At 35.0% G+C, this 15,705-nt stretch overlaps 1 protein-coding gene across 13 annotated transcripts in view; it reads left to right on the forward strand.

Annotated features, from left to right (window-relative positions):
* ADGRB3 (adhesion G protein-coupled receptor B3) overlaps nt 1–15,705 on the forward strand; it is a 452,569-nt gene that overhangs the window by 413,584 nt on the left and 23,280 nt on the right. For 12 of the 13 annotated variants that reach the window (XM_048298456.1, XM_048298463.1, XM_048298464.1 and 9 more), the window contains 6 exons: nt 802–868; nt 2,987–3,072; nt 6,528–6,626; nt 6,947–7,118; nt 13,985–14,080; nt 15,422–15,461. In XM_048298456.1, coding sequence (XP_048154413.1) covers nt 802–868; nt 2,987–3,072; nt 6,528–6,626; nt 6,947–7,118; nt 13,985–14,080; nt 15,422–15,461 — 560 coding nt within the window. The remainder of the gene's footprint in view (nt 1–801; nt 869–2,986; nt 3,073–6,527; nt 6,627–6,946; nt 7,119–13,984; nt 14,081–15,421; nt 15,462–15,705) is intronic. The other variant, XM_048298462.1, reaches the window with a different exon arrangement.

Genomic DNA, 15,705 nt, shown 5'->3' on the forward strand with positions numbered 1-15,705 from the left:
ATGCGTAATCACTGGGAAAATAGCACAGCTGCATTTACTTCAGTGGGTGAAGCTCCTGATCTTTTGCAGATATGAAAAGCTTTACATCATAGTATATCAAATATTTAGAATTTGATTCTGTAAGTGCTCTGTGTTTGGAAATCTGATGGTTTTCAGTGAAAGCCCTGATGCAGAATGACAAACTCTCTGAGATTAGGAGGTCTCCAGAAAATACAGTTTTCAGATGCTTTAAAATATACATTTAAATTGTTTGCAAAATATTACAGGGAATGCAGAACAGTTAGATCATATATGATTTTTCTCTAAGGGAAATATTGTCTTTAAGGTGTAGTTCTAGTAGCAATTATTAAATAACAGGATATGCAGAAACCTGTTTCTTTCTGAAGTTCTTTATTACATGTACTTGACCATTTCATCACTTTGAAGTATAGAAGTATCAGATATGGTAAGCTAGAAATGTTTCTAGATACCTACTTGGCAAGACCTGTTCATTTAACTCATCATACATGGTTAGAGGAGATTCAATAAATATTTGCGGACTTATTTTCTCTTTTGCTTTTTGTACATTTTAGGCATTTCAGTTTATGTATAACTCACATTAAAGATTTTTTAACTGTTAACCTCTGGTAATGGAAATATCTTTCAGCTCTCTACCTCATATCAACAAAGCAATTATTCTTTGTGTGTGCATATGAATCTCATACATCGGAAAAACATGCTGTAGTGATTAGTAATGCTTTCTTGACAATGTGTTATACTTATTTTTAATTTGTGTTAGTTCTTCTCTAATGTTCTTTCCAGCTGCTGGCTGTCTCTGGAAGGAGGGCTACTTTATGCTTTCGTTGGACCTGCAGCTGCTGTTGTCTTGGTAAACATTAAAATAATTTCCAGTATTTTTGTATGAAATGATAGAAAGTGCCATTTCAATTATAAAAGCTTAGCTATAAAGTAACATTGCATTTTGCTGTAAATACTGAGATCACTGTTGTTTAATATACCTTTGGTATTTTGAATGCATGATTCATTTGATTATATCACTTCTTTATACCAATTATCTCTCCATGTTTACACAGTAAGCTGTGAAAGAATAATGTACTGATTAGTGGCACAGAAAACTTGTTACAGGCATCACTGAGTTATTATCAGCAGCATCTACGCAATTGTCACTGCCTTGTGAAACTCAGTGACAGTCTTGATAGAGTGCTGCTTGACAGTGGATTGCTGTGCCAGCAAAAGCAACAGGAGTGGAACCTGCCAGCGAGTTCTCCATGGCTACTGCTTTTGAATGCAAAGAAAAAAATTGTCATAGCTGGGAAATGTTACTCGTTTGTGTATTAATCTTCCACATCTCTGGACATGCATTTAGGTGTGGGATTCATTTCTGCTTAATTGTAGACATCTGCAATGTAGATTTCTGCATCTAAGCTAGTTACCCCAGCCATATTTCATTGTCAGTGAAGAAAAAAACATATTTTTAGAGATCAAACCATCAGAGGTATTTCAGATGTCTACTTCAGGGTAAGATGAATTACATCCTACCTGTGCCATCAGCTATCAGTCATCTGCTCTGCAGTCTGTATGGATGTTTTACAACAATTTATTTAGCATTTTTCCCTTACAAATTTTGAATCCAAAAATTTTGTACTATGATAACTCTATCAGCACTGGTTATTTCTGATTTTCTCTTGTAAAAAGGAATCAGTCTTACTAGTGATCAAAGATATAGCTATTCAGCTACGTGAATTTTTCTGAAATGGATGTTTACTACTCCCATAGAGTTTGTCTCATCATTGCCTGGAGTCAAGCCAGGATCCTTTTGTACAACTCACAGTCTCTGTCACGGCAGAGGAGCCAAGGATGTTTACAAAAAGCCAGTTATAATTTTCACATGGAAGTAACTGTATGTTCTCTGTTTAATTGGCAAGTCTTTGTTCGGAGATGTTTGAAGTTCACAGTTGCATTTTGCCCTACCATTAGCTGGTAGCTGTGGAAGGAGCTGTTCCATGCAGCCACTTAAGCCTAAGCATATGAAGCCAAAGAATTATATAACATCAGCTAAAAAATGTTAATGCTGAAAATAGAGTTGAAAAAGAATTGGCAGGGCAGACTAGTAACAATTAGGTATTTTGGCACAAGAATTGGAAAACCAGTTTGAAAAGAAAAAAGGATTATCCTTTCCTAATAAATAAAAAAAGGAGCATTTATTTAATAGATTCAAAAATTGGTATTACCTATTTTCAGGGCCATGAAGAGACAGGTTCGTAGAGTTCAGTTCAATAATACAAATGGATAATAACAGTCATTAAGTTGTCCATTAAATGCCATTAGTATGTCCATTAAGAGCCAAAGTCCAACTGCTGAAACACTAATGTTTTTTCAGTTAGATCTTCAACCCATGTATGTGATCATAACACCATTTACTTTAATGGAGCTAAACAGACATCCCAGGAATTCTTCTGGCCCACAAAAATAGTAAATTGCAGCCAAACAAGGCTCAAAACTGACATTTTGGTGAATGACATAGGCAGTGATTAATGTGCAGGAAGTTATGGAAAACCACAGCCTGGTTCTGCGTAAGTGGGAACACACACATGGACCATAATTGTTTAAAAGGAAGCTATGCTCTGACTTGCTCTTCCCTGTGCAGAGAACTCAAATTGCAGTGGTTTTCCTGGAATAGGATATATTGTTGCAATGAAAACTGACGAAATATTAAGGTTATCTTACTCAAGCTTCTGGCCATCAGATATGTACACATAAATAGCTTGATATCAGGCATAATTCAAGGTTCAAAAACGAGCCAGTTGCAGGGTGTGTGTATATGTCACCTTTCTGAGAATATGACCTTTTGGTCACTACATGATTTCTGAAGGAATACTCAGAAATGTAAGAGGAGGCATTTTGCAGGCCTGTAGTACAATACGGCCAGGATGCAATATTTTCTTTTAGGCACTGAAAGATCAACTGTTTGTTTTCTGTTTGACAGGTCAACATGGTGATTGGCATTTTGGTATTTAATAAACTTGTTTCCAGAGATGGAATCCTAGATAAAAAACTCAAACACAGAGCGGGGTAAGCAACCACTGGATTATTTTAAAGCATATTAAAATTGTATCACCAATTTTCAATTACAGATATTCACCAAAAAAGCTTTTGATTTTGCTGTGAACTTTTATATCAGTGTAACGTGTTTCTAACAGGTTCCATTAATCTCAAAAGCTGCTGTTGCGTTACCCTGAGGGAATGCAACTAAACAAACTAAATATAATAAAACACAAGTACAACAGTATTAAGTTAATAAGAATGAGGCTTAAACAAATCTGAGCAGAGTTTTCACAAGATGGTTACATATGTAAAGCTGTTGCATCTAGGAAAACAGTTTTATGAACTGTGTGCACTGAAGGAACTGATTGGTTTTGTCTAGCTGTCAAATTTAATTACTGTGGCAATAAATGTTATTCATTTGTGTTAACTGTTATATATTTTATAACAATAAGTCCCTTACTTAGGTCAATGTTATTCTGCCATTTTGTCTACGTTAAGAATTTGCCTTTGTTCTTATATCCACGTAACATCTACATAGGTGTATTTTCTAAATTAGTGTAAAAGAACATCAAAGTAAAAAAACACCCATGGTTTAAGATTTAAAAAAGAAAAAGAAAAAGGTAAATGTTTCTTATTGATTATTTACTTGAATTTACATTAAAATTCTATTATCATGAGAAGAAAAGATTATGACAGTGGTGGTATCAGAAACTTTTTTCAGTGGGTGAAAATGAAGTACTGCAGCAGCAAACCTAGATTACTTGCATATTGGAGAAAAATATTTCAGAACTGCATCATCACCTTCTTAATGCTTATGAAAGTATATTTAAACTTTGAATAATGATTTTTTACAGCTATATTTTCATGTATTGTATTTTGGGCCAGGTTGTAGTTTAACTTCACCAGTATCTGAATTTCTAACAATGATAAACGATGGTATCTTCATTTTACTATGTATTGCTGCTATGGGTAAATTTCTTGCAGTTTCACTTTTAATTATTTTACCATGTAACTAACAGCAGCATTTCTAATAAGTTAGATGAGTACTCTTATGCTTCAGCTGGTGTGATTTGCATTTCATATGAATTCAATTAAGTCTTTCTGGTTTTCAGTTCTTCCACCATTTTGACAAACGTTCTAAACCCTGTAATTCCATTTCTTCTGTTTTCATATTTTTCATTAGAAAGTATTAATTTCATTACCTTACTTTTTTCTACATTCCTCCATTGCATTCTTAACTCTGTAACAGCACTAGTGAAATCTGGAATAGTATAAAACTACCCAAATTATTTCAAAAGTAGCAATGACATAGTAATCACTAAATCAAATTCACATATGCTCTAATTCCAGTGATATACGGAGCTGGGAGAGCCACAGGTTTGGCTTTGTACATTTTGCAAGGATATTCAATTTAGATTTAACTGCCTTTTTTTTTTTTTCCCCAGCTACTCAGTTGTTGGCTATAGAAATCTATTTGCTTATACTTTATTTTCCTGATGAAACAAATAACTCACTTTCTAATCGTGCAACTTAGTAAAGAAGTATTTTATTTTAAAATAATCTAACTTTAAAACAAATGGCTAAAGAATCAGAGATTGTTCTGTTAGAAATAATCCAGATATTTTGGGAAAAGATGTAGATACCCTAATGAGAAACAATCTTGCCTTGTGTGATATTATGAGATGGTGGCTTGGCAACAGCATTCCTTGATACTACTTGGCAGATGACATCTCTTGAGTCATTCTTTGGGGCATAGAAATTGGTTCATCATTTGATCTCCTCTAGAAAGGTGATTGTTGCTCATTTCTGAAGCATCTTTTGCCAGCCACGCTAAGGAAGACAACTTCATTCTTCCTGGCAAACATTGAACCTATATTTGTCAAAAGTTCAGTCAAAAGTTCAGCTCTAGGATTTAAAACAAGTGAATGGGGCAAAATATACTAACCCCATATGCTTTTTACCACCTTAATAAGCATATGGAGAATCAACAAGTGGTAAAAAATATGTTGATGGATCTCAATCATGATCTCAATCCTTTTCCTAGTAAAAGAGGAAGAATATGCAAATGCCCAGGCTGAAAATTTGCATTCGGCTTATACGCACATAAAGTTCTATTATTATTGGCAAGATCCAGAGCAGTTTTGTAGAGATAAAGAGAATAATCCAGTCTAATAATGCTGAAGCACTGCCAGGCAAAGACAGAAAGTACTTTTGCAAGCTTAGTTTGTACTTACCCAAGGCATTTCTCTAGTTCATTCTTTAATCTATATTTTTAATTGATGCCAACTGAAGTGGATTCACTGAGTTATTTTCTCACCCCAAAATTGTCTTATAAAAGATCGTGGTTCTCACTGTTTTCTTATGGAAGAAACTGCCTTTTTATGGGAAATATACTGCACTTTTTAATGGAAAATCATCATTTGGTTTATCAAAGTGGAAAACACTGGATTTCAATGTTGTTTTGGGCAGTATGTTAGAAGTCTTGTGTGTGCTGGATTTGGCAATAGCAAAAAGTTCAGTTGGTTGAAATAACTGGGAAAAAACCCAAAATGTTACTTATCTTCACCCTGCTTACCACTTTACAGCTGGAAATAGGTAAAACATCCTTCCTGTCAGCTATATCACATCTTGGTCATCTACGGTTATTCCTGGTTCTGATAGCAGAAAGAGAAGGAATAGGAAAAATAGGAAAATTTATTTAGTTGATTCAAGAAGCTAAATGCATGCTGTATGGAAAAGAAAACTTAAATTCCAGGTTTTGTCCTTTAACTCTTCTGACAGGTGCAGAGGTACAAGTGTCTATACAAAATGCTTTGAGCTTAATGCTTGTGTACTGTGTTTTATTAAAAAGCAAAAGGGGTCACCCTTTTTTTAGTACCAACTGATATTTATTTCATCAGATTCCATATGTTTCAAAGCCCTGTATTCAGACCTTCATATGGCATAAATAAAACCATTCCAGGTATTAGTGGACCATGCAGGTCACTAAATCTGACTATACAGTATGCATATACTGATTTGATGCTTGAATAAATTTTGCAGGTTTCTTTCCTTATTAATGCTCTGTAATGATCCATACTTCGCACTCCTCTTTTAAGTGACCTGTGCTCTTTCTCAAGCATATTTGGATCCAACAGTCTTTCATCAGGTCTGAATAGAGGGATTTCACTTTGTGTGTCTATCCTAGCACGTGCTTATGTTTACTTCAGTGTACTGAGCAGTTTTGATCACATTTGGGGCCTTTTTTAGACTAAATAGAAGAAATAAAGTTTGCATGAAATTAAGCCCCATAGCATTAACATTTAAAGCTAACAATAATGTAAGGTACAAAGTACAGGTTTTCAGCAATATAGAGCATTCATCTCGAAGTCTACTTACTTTTTTTGCATGACGTCATATTTAAAAGCTAAATTTCAGTAGCAACGTTTTTTGGTGACGATTCAATATTTTGTTCTTTTTGTGGGTGTTCTGTTTGTTTGCAGTCAGATGAGTGAGCCTCATAGCGGTTTGACGCTCAAATGTGCCAAGTGTGGAGTAGTTTCAACAACAGCTTTGTCAGCCACCACCGCCAGTAATGCCATGTTAGTCCTGATCATTTACATCTTCTTGTTACAAATCTTATACAGTGCATGTGAGACAATAGTTTGATGATGACAACTGTGTTTGCTAACACTGTATAAAGTGCTAAGCACATTTAAATACTTTAAAAAAATTTTGCAAATGTGTTTATTAACTGAATATGGGATATTCTTTAGAACATAAAGTGTAACTGTTACATTCTTTTCTATGATTTTCAAGTTAAATTGATAAAGTGACATCCTTAAATATGTTTTATTTTAATAGTGAGCTTTTAATATTTTTTTACAATATTACAATGCTGCTTTTCTCTTTTTTTCAATAGGGCATCCCTTTGGAGCTCCTGTGTGGTGTTGCCACTTCTAGCACTGACTTGGATGTCTGCAGTTCTGGCCATGACAGACAAAAGATCAATATTATTTCAGATACTTTTTGCAGTATTTGATTCATTACAAGGCTTTGTTATTGTCATGGTCCATTGTATTCTCCGAAGGGAGGTGAGGAATGGCTTCCTGGTTTTCCTAAGGGCTGTGCTCCTGTTAATCTCTCAACTGCTCTTTAGGGTTATATATGGCTTGCTCTGCAGATATATATTTCATGGAAAGAGAAAAATAATTTATGGTGACATGTCTAGGAACAAGTGAAAGAGGAAAAGAGAAAAAGTGAAAGAGAGGGGGAAGATCAGTTATTTCCAAGTGCAAAATATCAGTATAAAACTTTACCAGCTTAATTCAAGGTGTCTTTTAATCAATCCCAAGTACAGTTTATTTCTAAGTTTTAGTATTTCCCAATGAGTATAGGAAAATGCAAACATAAATGCTCTTCTGAAGACCAAAAACTGTAGACTTTTATGCTCTCTAAAACAGATTCAAACACAACATTTTTTGTGCTTATACTGTCTGTGAAAGAGGACACAAGGAGATGATGTGTTGTGTTGGTGAAGATCTACCATTTCAGTTGTACAAACTCAGGTACATACGAAAATTATGGGGACAGCAAGGATGAAGACAGATGAGTGCTGTGAGAACAGCGAGGACAAGCATTACCCTGGCCTGCCCTTCACAGCTCAGTGCCACCTGCCACAGGATTCATCACCGCTGAAATCTGATGGCAAAGCTCCTACACAAGTGCTCTTTAATCTGGCTTTGGTGACAGCTTCTCTAACCTGCCTAACCTGCTAACTAACCCCACATTTTATTGGGACGGGTTTGAGAGCAGTAGCATAACAGCTTTGTTGGCAGATCTGTGGTAATGGAGCCCTCCATCAAAAATGAGCAGGTGGAGCTGCACTGGAGAGTAGTTCCTGGTCCATGGGCATCCCTATGTGCTAGTCATTTATTAACTTCAGGATATTTACCACACCAGTAAACCAAATTATACTGCCCAGCATATTTGCCTGGGATGGACAAAAGTTATTTGAAAGCACCTCAGGACTAAAAAAACCCAAGCAAGATGTTTCAAGAAAGGTTTGTTGTCAATGCTGAGTGAGGAATCTCACACAGGGGTTTCCCTTCCCACCACTGACACCCTTTAAAAGTCAGTATATTAATGAAAAATAATTATGAGTGACATAATTTATTCAATTCTTTCAGTATTGTACCACTTTGCATGAGATTTATATCACTATCCTTCACAGTATGCATATGTGATTATCTTATCAAATAATGAAGTCTTCAATTTTTAAAGAAAAAATCAGTATCTTGCAGAATACAGCAGCTTACATTGTGCTGATTCCTTCTCATTTTAATCACACTGTTAGGGGCTATGAACTTTTGTATTTATTGGTTTGTCAGCTCTCATATTGGAAGGGGTTACGTCATTTAATACGTTTTCGTTTTTCTTCCTTTGGCTTTTCCTTTTGTTCAGGATAAAAATATGTGCAGGATAAGAGATAATACTCAAGAAAAATCCATTTTATGTAGAACTGTTGTGCAGTCCCCTTATTTTCTTCAGCAGTTTCTTTCCCAATATGATTTACATCTGTGAAAGAGGGTAGACTCATCTGTAAATCTGAAAGCCATCATTTCACATATTCTTGTTACTACAAGAACAGTGTCTGGTAAGACACTGCATCTATTTTCAATAGGAAGAATTGTGATTTCATCCTGGTTTTCCTGTCTGTGAAATTTTTGTATCCATTGGGATATATTAATTAGCCTAGAAAGGGCACACCACCTCCCGCTCACTGTCCTAGGGAATCATTTTTATTTTAAAATATATACCTTTTGCTCAAGGTTGCATGTGAAACATTCAAAACCAAAGCAATATGAACAGCATTATCATTCACAAAGTCATAGAATATTGTCAGTAGGAAGAGACCCATAAGGATCATTGAGTCCAACTCCCTGCTCCCCACAAAACTACCTAAAACTAAACCATATGACTCAGTGTTGTCCAGACACTCCTCGCACTCTGGCCATGGCTTGGAGCCGTGACTAAGTATGTTCCAGTGACCAACCACCCTCAGGGCGAAGAACCTTTTTGTAATGTCCAATCTGAATTCTCATATTCATTTAATTTCCTCATGTTCTAACTGCATATCCTTGTGTCCTAATTCCATTTTCTTGTTTCTTTTTAAGGATCCAAAGAGGCTGAAACATATACCTGGTTACCAGTCACTGATTTTGTCAAAAAAAGACCAAAATCTTTAAGAAATTCTTAACAAAATTTAGCATAGCACTGTATAAAATAAAATTTTAAAAAAAAGTCTGCATCAGTGCAGTAAAGCAAGTAAAGCAGAAGCTTATTTGGAAAAAAAATGTATTTTGACTGTTGGTGAGAGATGAAAATCAACACTTATCTTCCAACAATGCCCTAAACCTTGAATTAAAGACAGGTTTCCTAGTCTAATGATAGCTCTTTGCTGCCAATGCTTCATTCCCAGGGAATGCTTCAATAATGCTGAACATCTCATAGAAAAATTCTTGTCTGACCATACTCCCCGGTAGGACTGTGGTGATTGAGGTGGAATTAGTCTTTTCTACATGTAAGCTCAATTTTCAAATTTGTAGGGTACCTTGGTGGGAACCACTTTTAGCTCACTGTTTCTAATTTAAGCAATATGCAAAAATACCGGATTGTGAATATGTTGATACAGGAATTTAGAATCTTAACTGTTTATGTGTAGGAAATCAGCTATTTATGGTTTATTTTATTCACTGCTTTTTTAGCAAATTGCAGATATATGTATTTATAAATATATATATATAATCTAACTGCAAAGAATCCTTGCTCTGTTTAACAACTAACAGAAGTTGTTCCAGCACGTCAGTCTTAGCAGTTACACGTCCCAGCTCTAACATGGAAATTCTAGAAGATAGGCATTTTATAAAGCATCTAAATAATCTGTTTATGTGGTATTTTAAAAAATGACCTCACGAGAAGACTTCCCAGTGAGGCCCAAAAAGCACCAAGGTTTGATAAGATTCTCCCTTATCAAAGTGGAGGAGGTGTTTCGTCTTCAGTCATGACAACTTAGGCAGAAATAAATGTACAGAGACAACTTATTCACTAATCAATAGATTATCTCCAGCCAAAATGATGATAGTGGTGTTGGTGGAAGACGAAGAAGTCTAGGAATATTGCTGACTGAACTCTATCTGACAGAACACATTTAATCTTCTTTAGTCCTCCAGACTAAGTTGCAAACTGGTCAAAACTCTTGAGGAATGAATTAAGGCAATCTTTTTCATATGGGAAAAGAAAATTCATAGAAATTTCTTCAAGAAGCACAAAGAAGTAAATGTTGATGCACATAAATCAGTTTTAATTTCAAAAATGTGTATGGTCTGCACTTACTTGGTTCAGTTTGCAGCAGCAAAGTCATAGTTGTCTACTACACAGAAAGAGATGTAAGTCCAGTGAGTTATGTTTCACTCTGGCTCTAGAGTCTGGCTTTCCAGCTCCAGAGACCCTCAGGTGAGTACAGGGCAAGAGAAGGGCCATCATGCAGAGTGGGCAATGCCGTTTTTGCACTGCACGTGGTACCTCCCAGCTGAAAGAATAGTCTAGTACTTGTGGTTGTCTGCAAAAGCATTTAGCTCTGCCAGTGCCTGTCAAGGAAATCCTGCCAGGATATTTGTCACTCTTGACGACAGCTACAAAGCTATCTCAGTTATAGCCTATAAGATTGATCTAGTATTTATAGCATGCCAGCACAGGCAAAACAATAATTCTGACTGTCAGGGGAAAAAAAAATTGGGGAGGAATATATCACCATAAAATCCAAACAAAGAGGACAACCCTGTTTTACTATGCCTTTATTGTCATTACATCACAAAAAGACACAGACTTCTACAATTATATATAAAAGCCCCTTTTCTTCTTCTTAGTTACATTGATATAAACATAAATGATGGAAACATTTGTTACTTTCTCTAACACACTATATGGAAGACCTTGTGTGATGGGGGCTGCATTAGGAAGCCAGGGATTTTTACCAACTAAGATGTACAACTGGAAGAGAACTAAGTGATATGTCATCTATTTCTGTCTACCATCAATTCAGTGTATCTTGGAAAGACATTAAATCTTTCTAGATTTCTATTTCCTAACTCCTAAAATAAATACAATACTTTTTAAGCATAAGACTATTTGGAAATTTTGGAAGAAAAATGCAAAGTAGTTAGGTATTATTGCTTCGTGTTGCCTTCTTAGCCCAGAGAGCCCAGAGTTGTTCTTTTTTTTCCCCTCACCTTGCTGTTTAAACACCTAATTGGGCATTGGAAAATGGTGATGAATGTGTCGCAGAACAGAGAATGATACAAGGGATTAGTGTTGAAGCTCATCTATCTCAGCAAAACAGTTTGCCTGATCTGCTTGAACACAAGATGCTTTAAAGCTGATCTGAATCACACTGAGTAACTTGGGTTAATGCTGGCGATGGGAGGAACCCACACGTATTTTTTTCTTTAGCTGTGCTTTGCGGAGCAGAGAGCATTTGGATTAAATTCATCGTTGGCGTCTAGAGCCCACATTTCAGAATTGCAGGAGAAAAATAAAAAGTACATGAGTAGGGCAAGGGTAAGTTACAAAAGCTTGGAGCTGATTGCTGTTGCTAAGGAAACTACTTCCCTGGTATCTGCACGTTCATCACATCTGTCTCTCCTTCTCTGCCTGACTCTAAGAAAATCTTGTAACTTGATGTTAAAAGGCAGGGGGAAAAAACAAGATTATGTTTCAAAGTAAAATGTAAAGACAGCACAGTCTTTACATACTCAAACAACAATTTTGAACAAGCAGTCTAGAAGAGGAAGCTGGTATTTAGAAAGTTCAACCATTTTGAATCTGACTTGGGTGAGGATATCTAGAAATTGCAACATATGTCAGTATCATGGATAATGCTAAATCTGACATTCTGTTAACATGTTCAAATCATATGCTGCTTGCACCTCAGAAGCTTTGTAAGAAACATGCACATTTAAGAGGATCCTAAGATCAAGATTCACGGCTTTAATGTAGAAGGCACTGAAAGTATGACATGAGATTCTTAAGGTTGCTGGAGTGTTAGAACTGGGGAACCTCCATGAGCACAGAGTCCCAAAAATGAGGAGGCCCACTGCACGGAGTGCAGTGAGATAAACAGTATGTTCTGAAGTAACAATGCTTTGGGGTCAATCATCATATGCCTTGAGATGAGATTCACAGCTGGGGATGCTTTGAAGGAGGTATTTTTTGTTATATTTTTTGTCAAATCACTGTGCCAGTGCTTATCCAAGAGTATAAAACTCTGAAGTGTGGCCTAACTTCAGCATTGATAAAGTGAGAGAAGACTTAGATTAAATTTGCAGCAAGTGGGAGATGCCAAATTAAATTAACATCAAACACATGGAAGACCAAAGCAAGTGTAGTGCCTAAAATCAGAATCTGAGTCTTGATACAGCACACTTTAAATTACAATATGTGGTAAGTCTCGGTGTTTTGAAATCAATACAAACCTTCCCATCTTGCTTCGTTCTTCTTTCTGCCCTATATTTGGCTCCCTCCACCTGCAACAGTCACTTACTAAGACTGCAGAGCACTCCTGTTCATTTAAGGGTTGAGCCCTTCAAAAAAATGCTTTCCAATCACAATATTTTTTTATTTCATTTTCGCTGTTGTGAGAGCAATAGAATATGATATGTTTAAAGGGGAAAGCTTCTCATAAGCAACAATTAATTAATTATCTTCTTCTGCTATTCACAAAATGTCCATGAATAAAGACAGTTTTCTCCCTTTTAATTATTCCGAATAAGACATGAAGTAATTTTTACAGATAATAAATGGAATGTCATTTTTTATAAGCATTTCATTCATAGTACTGTTATACTGAAACCAGAAATTGTTTGAATTTTTTTTTTTTTTTTTAAATCTTGCAATCAGGAATATATTATATATTTAATATAGACACTTGCATTTCTGGAACTAGGGTTCACATTATAAGACATATTCCTAAAGTTGCCTTGCCATCCTTATTGTTGTACATCTGAGAAAGCAGTAAAATATGTTTGTATACTGCTGTCAACAAACAGGAACTGCATTTTCCTTTTGAATGTACCTCTCTGTTGAAACACATTTCTAACAGAAGTACTGAATAATAGTATTTCTTTAAACATACACTCTGTCCAAAATGAAAGTAAAAAAAGCATTTCCTATGAAAAATGATTCCTCAAATATACTGTGTTTTAGGGGCAAGTCTTTGAATTTACTTTATGGATCATATTAATAAACAGTAATTTCTGATAACTTCCTTTTGTACTTTAAGAAATCTATGTGCAAATAGTCCACTTTTCTTCTTGTGCTCACATTGAAGATATTTCTCTCATCTGAAGAGCTTAGTCCTAGAAGAGATGCGCTAGATTCCCTGTACGTGGAGTTAAAGATTATTGTTGGAATCACTTCAAATAGACTTATGTTTTGAAGTACAATTGGGAGATTACAATAACTGTTAAGAAATGATTACAATAACTGTAAAGAACTGTCTTTCAAGAATCATACATTTATCAAGAAGATACAGTTTATCTTGCAGTGGTTAGCAGTATATCTATTAATCCTTTTATCAGACCTGTACCGAAATGAATGAGAAGACAAAGCCAAATATTATCACCAAGACAGACTTGGCTTAAATACCATATAATCACTGTCTAGTAGCTAGTTCTGGCCATATATAAATCTAATTCTGTGGTCTTGATGTCACAGACGGACAGAATTTGTAGCAGCCACAAACTATAACAAACGTATGAAATGGCATAAATAAGCATTTATGTTTATTGCCTCTGATTTATTAAGTGGGCTAAAGAAAATTCATGCATTGTATTTGATATGGTTTTATTTAATCTCTAATATGATGTTACACAAGAGTCAGTATAAGGTATTTTTTTCACAGGTTCAAGATGCATTCAGATGTCGACTAAGAAATTGCCAAGATCCAATCAATGCAGATTCTTCAAGTTCTTTTCCTAATGGACATGCTCAAATCATGGTTAGCTTTTATTTTCTTCTTTGGCTATGAATTTAGTGTTCCTAACAAAAAGAAAAAACTTCATGTTTTGTATGTGACAAGTTTGCATAGCTGAAATATTAACACCTAAGCAAAAGACAGTTTAGGTCATTATCTGCTTGCTTAAATATCTTATCTAGTTTTAAATTATTGGTGTGATTATTTAGTGGAGCACAGTGAATTAGTATCTTCCACCAGTGCTCTTTGGGACAAAAAAATTCTTACATAAGGTAATAAAAAATAATTTAACAATATACTGTGACTTTTTCTAGTGTTGGTGCAGAGTACTGATGTATTTCGCTTCACAAGGCCTTGAAAAGTGTTCTCAAACAAAACAAGGAGAGAGTGCTAGACATTCTACAAGGGGAATCTATTTAGTGTGTTAAAATAAGAGATAGTGAATTTGGATAATACTGTTAGTTAGTATATTCAGACAACATATTGGTCTCTTCACTTTGAACAACAGTTTGTCATTGACTCTAATGGGGACAGAATCAGGCCATAAAGACATGCAAGGATCAACAAAAATGCAAGGTACAGCAAGCAGATGCCCTTCAAAATGATGACTCAAAAAATGAATTTATTGTTTGGACTTCACAAGCAAGAAAGAGATCACTTTCACTGGATATTTAGCATGGAATAAACTTATTGTGAAAATAAAAAGTAACTAAATTGTCTAACAGAATAAATAGTTTTGTTTAACTAGGAAAAGTGTACTTTGATTTCCAACTGTTAAAATTCTTCCTTAGTTCTCACATTTAATTCTTGCACAATGAAATAAATAATAGTTGTTATCAGGGAGTACAAAAATTTTATATGACTACATTAGTAGCAAAAAATGACAGAATGTTTTATAACAAATAAGCACTTCATAACAAATTAATGAAGTTTCAAAGAGGATGGACTACTTGGATTACACTTATTCACAGTAATTTGTATTGCAGGCTATTTTTCATACTTCTTTTCATAAATCTTCCTTAAAGAAGGTCCTTTGATGAGATGTTGAAGTTATTCTTCCATATACATTAAAATCTATACACTGTATCATTTTATTAAAATTATATACTCTACTTCCACCTATTTTATTTTATTTTTTCTGGTCAGGCAGCATACTTTGAAAACCACCCAGTTATACTTTAGGAAACTTTGTAAAGCTCTGCTGTTGTAAAACAATACACTTCACCTTCTCAGCAACAAGAAACCACTTTTAAGAGACTGTGACCCTGTAAGTAGGACATTTTGGAAGCGCTAGTTGGCAAAAAGGTATTGTGGTTTTTTTTTTAATTAATAATGGCTGTTCTGTTTCACTGTTTCTTGTTACAGACTGATTTTGAGAAGGATGTGGACATTGCTTGTCGGTCAGGTAAGAACATTGAGAGAGTATTTAGCCAACAAAAAGTGGTCTTGTACGAGTTCCTTGTGAAGTGAAAACCAGAAAAATATTGGGATTTAGCTGTTTATAGGTTATATTTATGAATTTAAACAAAAGAAAATGTGAAAAATTATGCCACTGTATGAATACATTTATTTGATTTTCTTACTAAGGTCTTTAACTAGAATTCAGCAGTTGGAAAGCAGTCAAAGGTGTGACTGTCTATTAAAAAGCA

Source organism: Corvus hawaiiensis, chromosome 3 (genome assembly GCF_020740725.1).
Source record: "Corvus hawaiiensis isolate bCorHaw1 chromosome 3, bCorHaw1.pri.cur, whole genome shotgun sequence".
Classification (NCBI taxonomy): domain Eukaryota; kingdom Metazoa; phylum Chordata; class Aves; order Passeriformes; family Corvidae; genus Corvus; species Corvus hawaiiensis.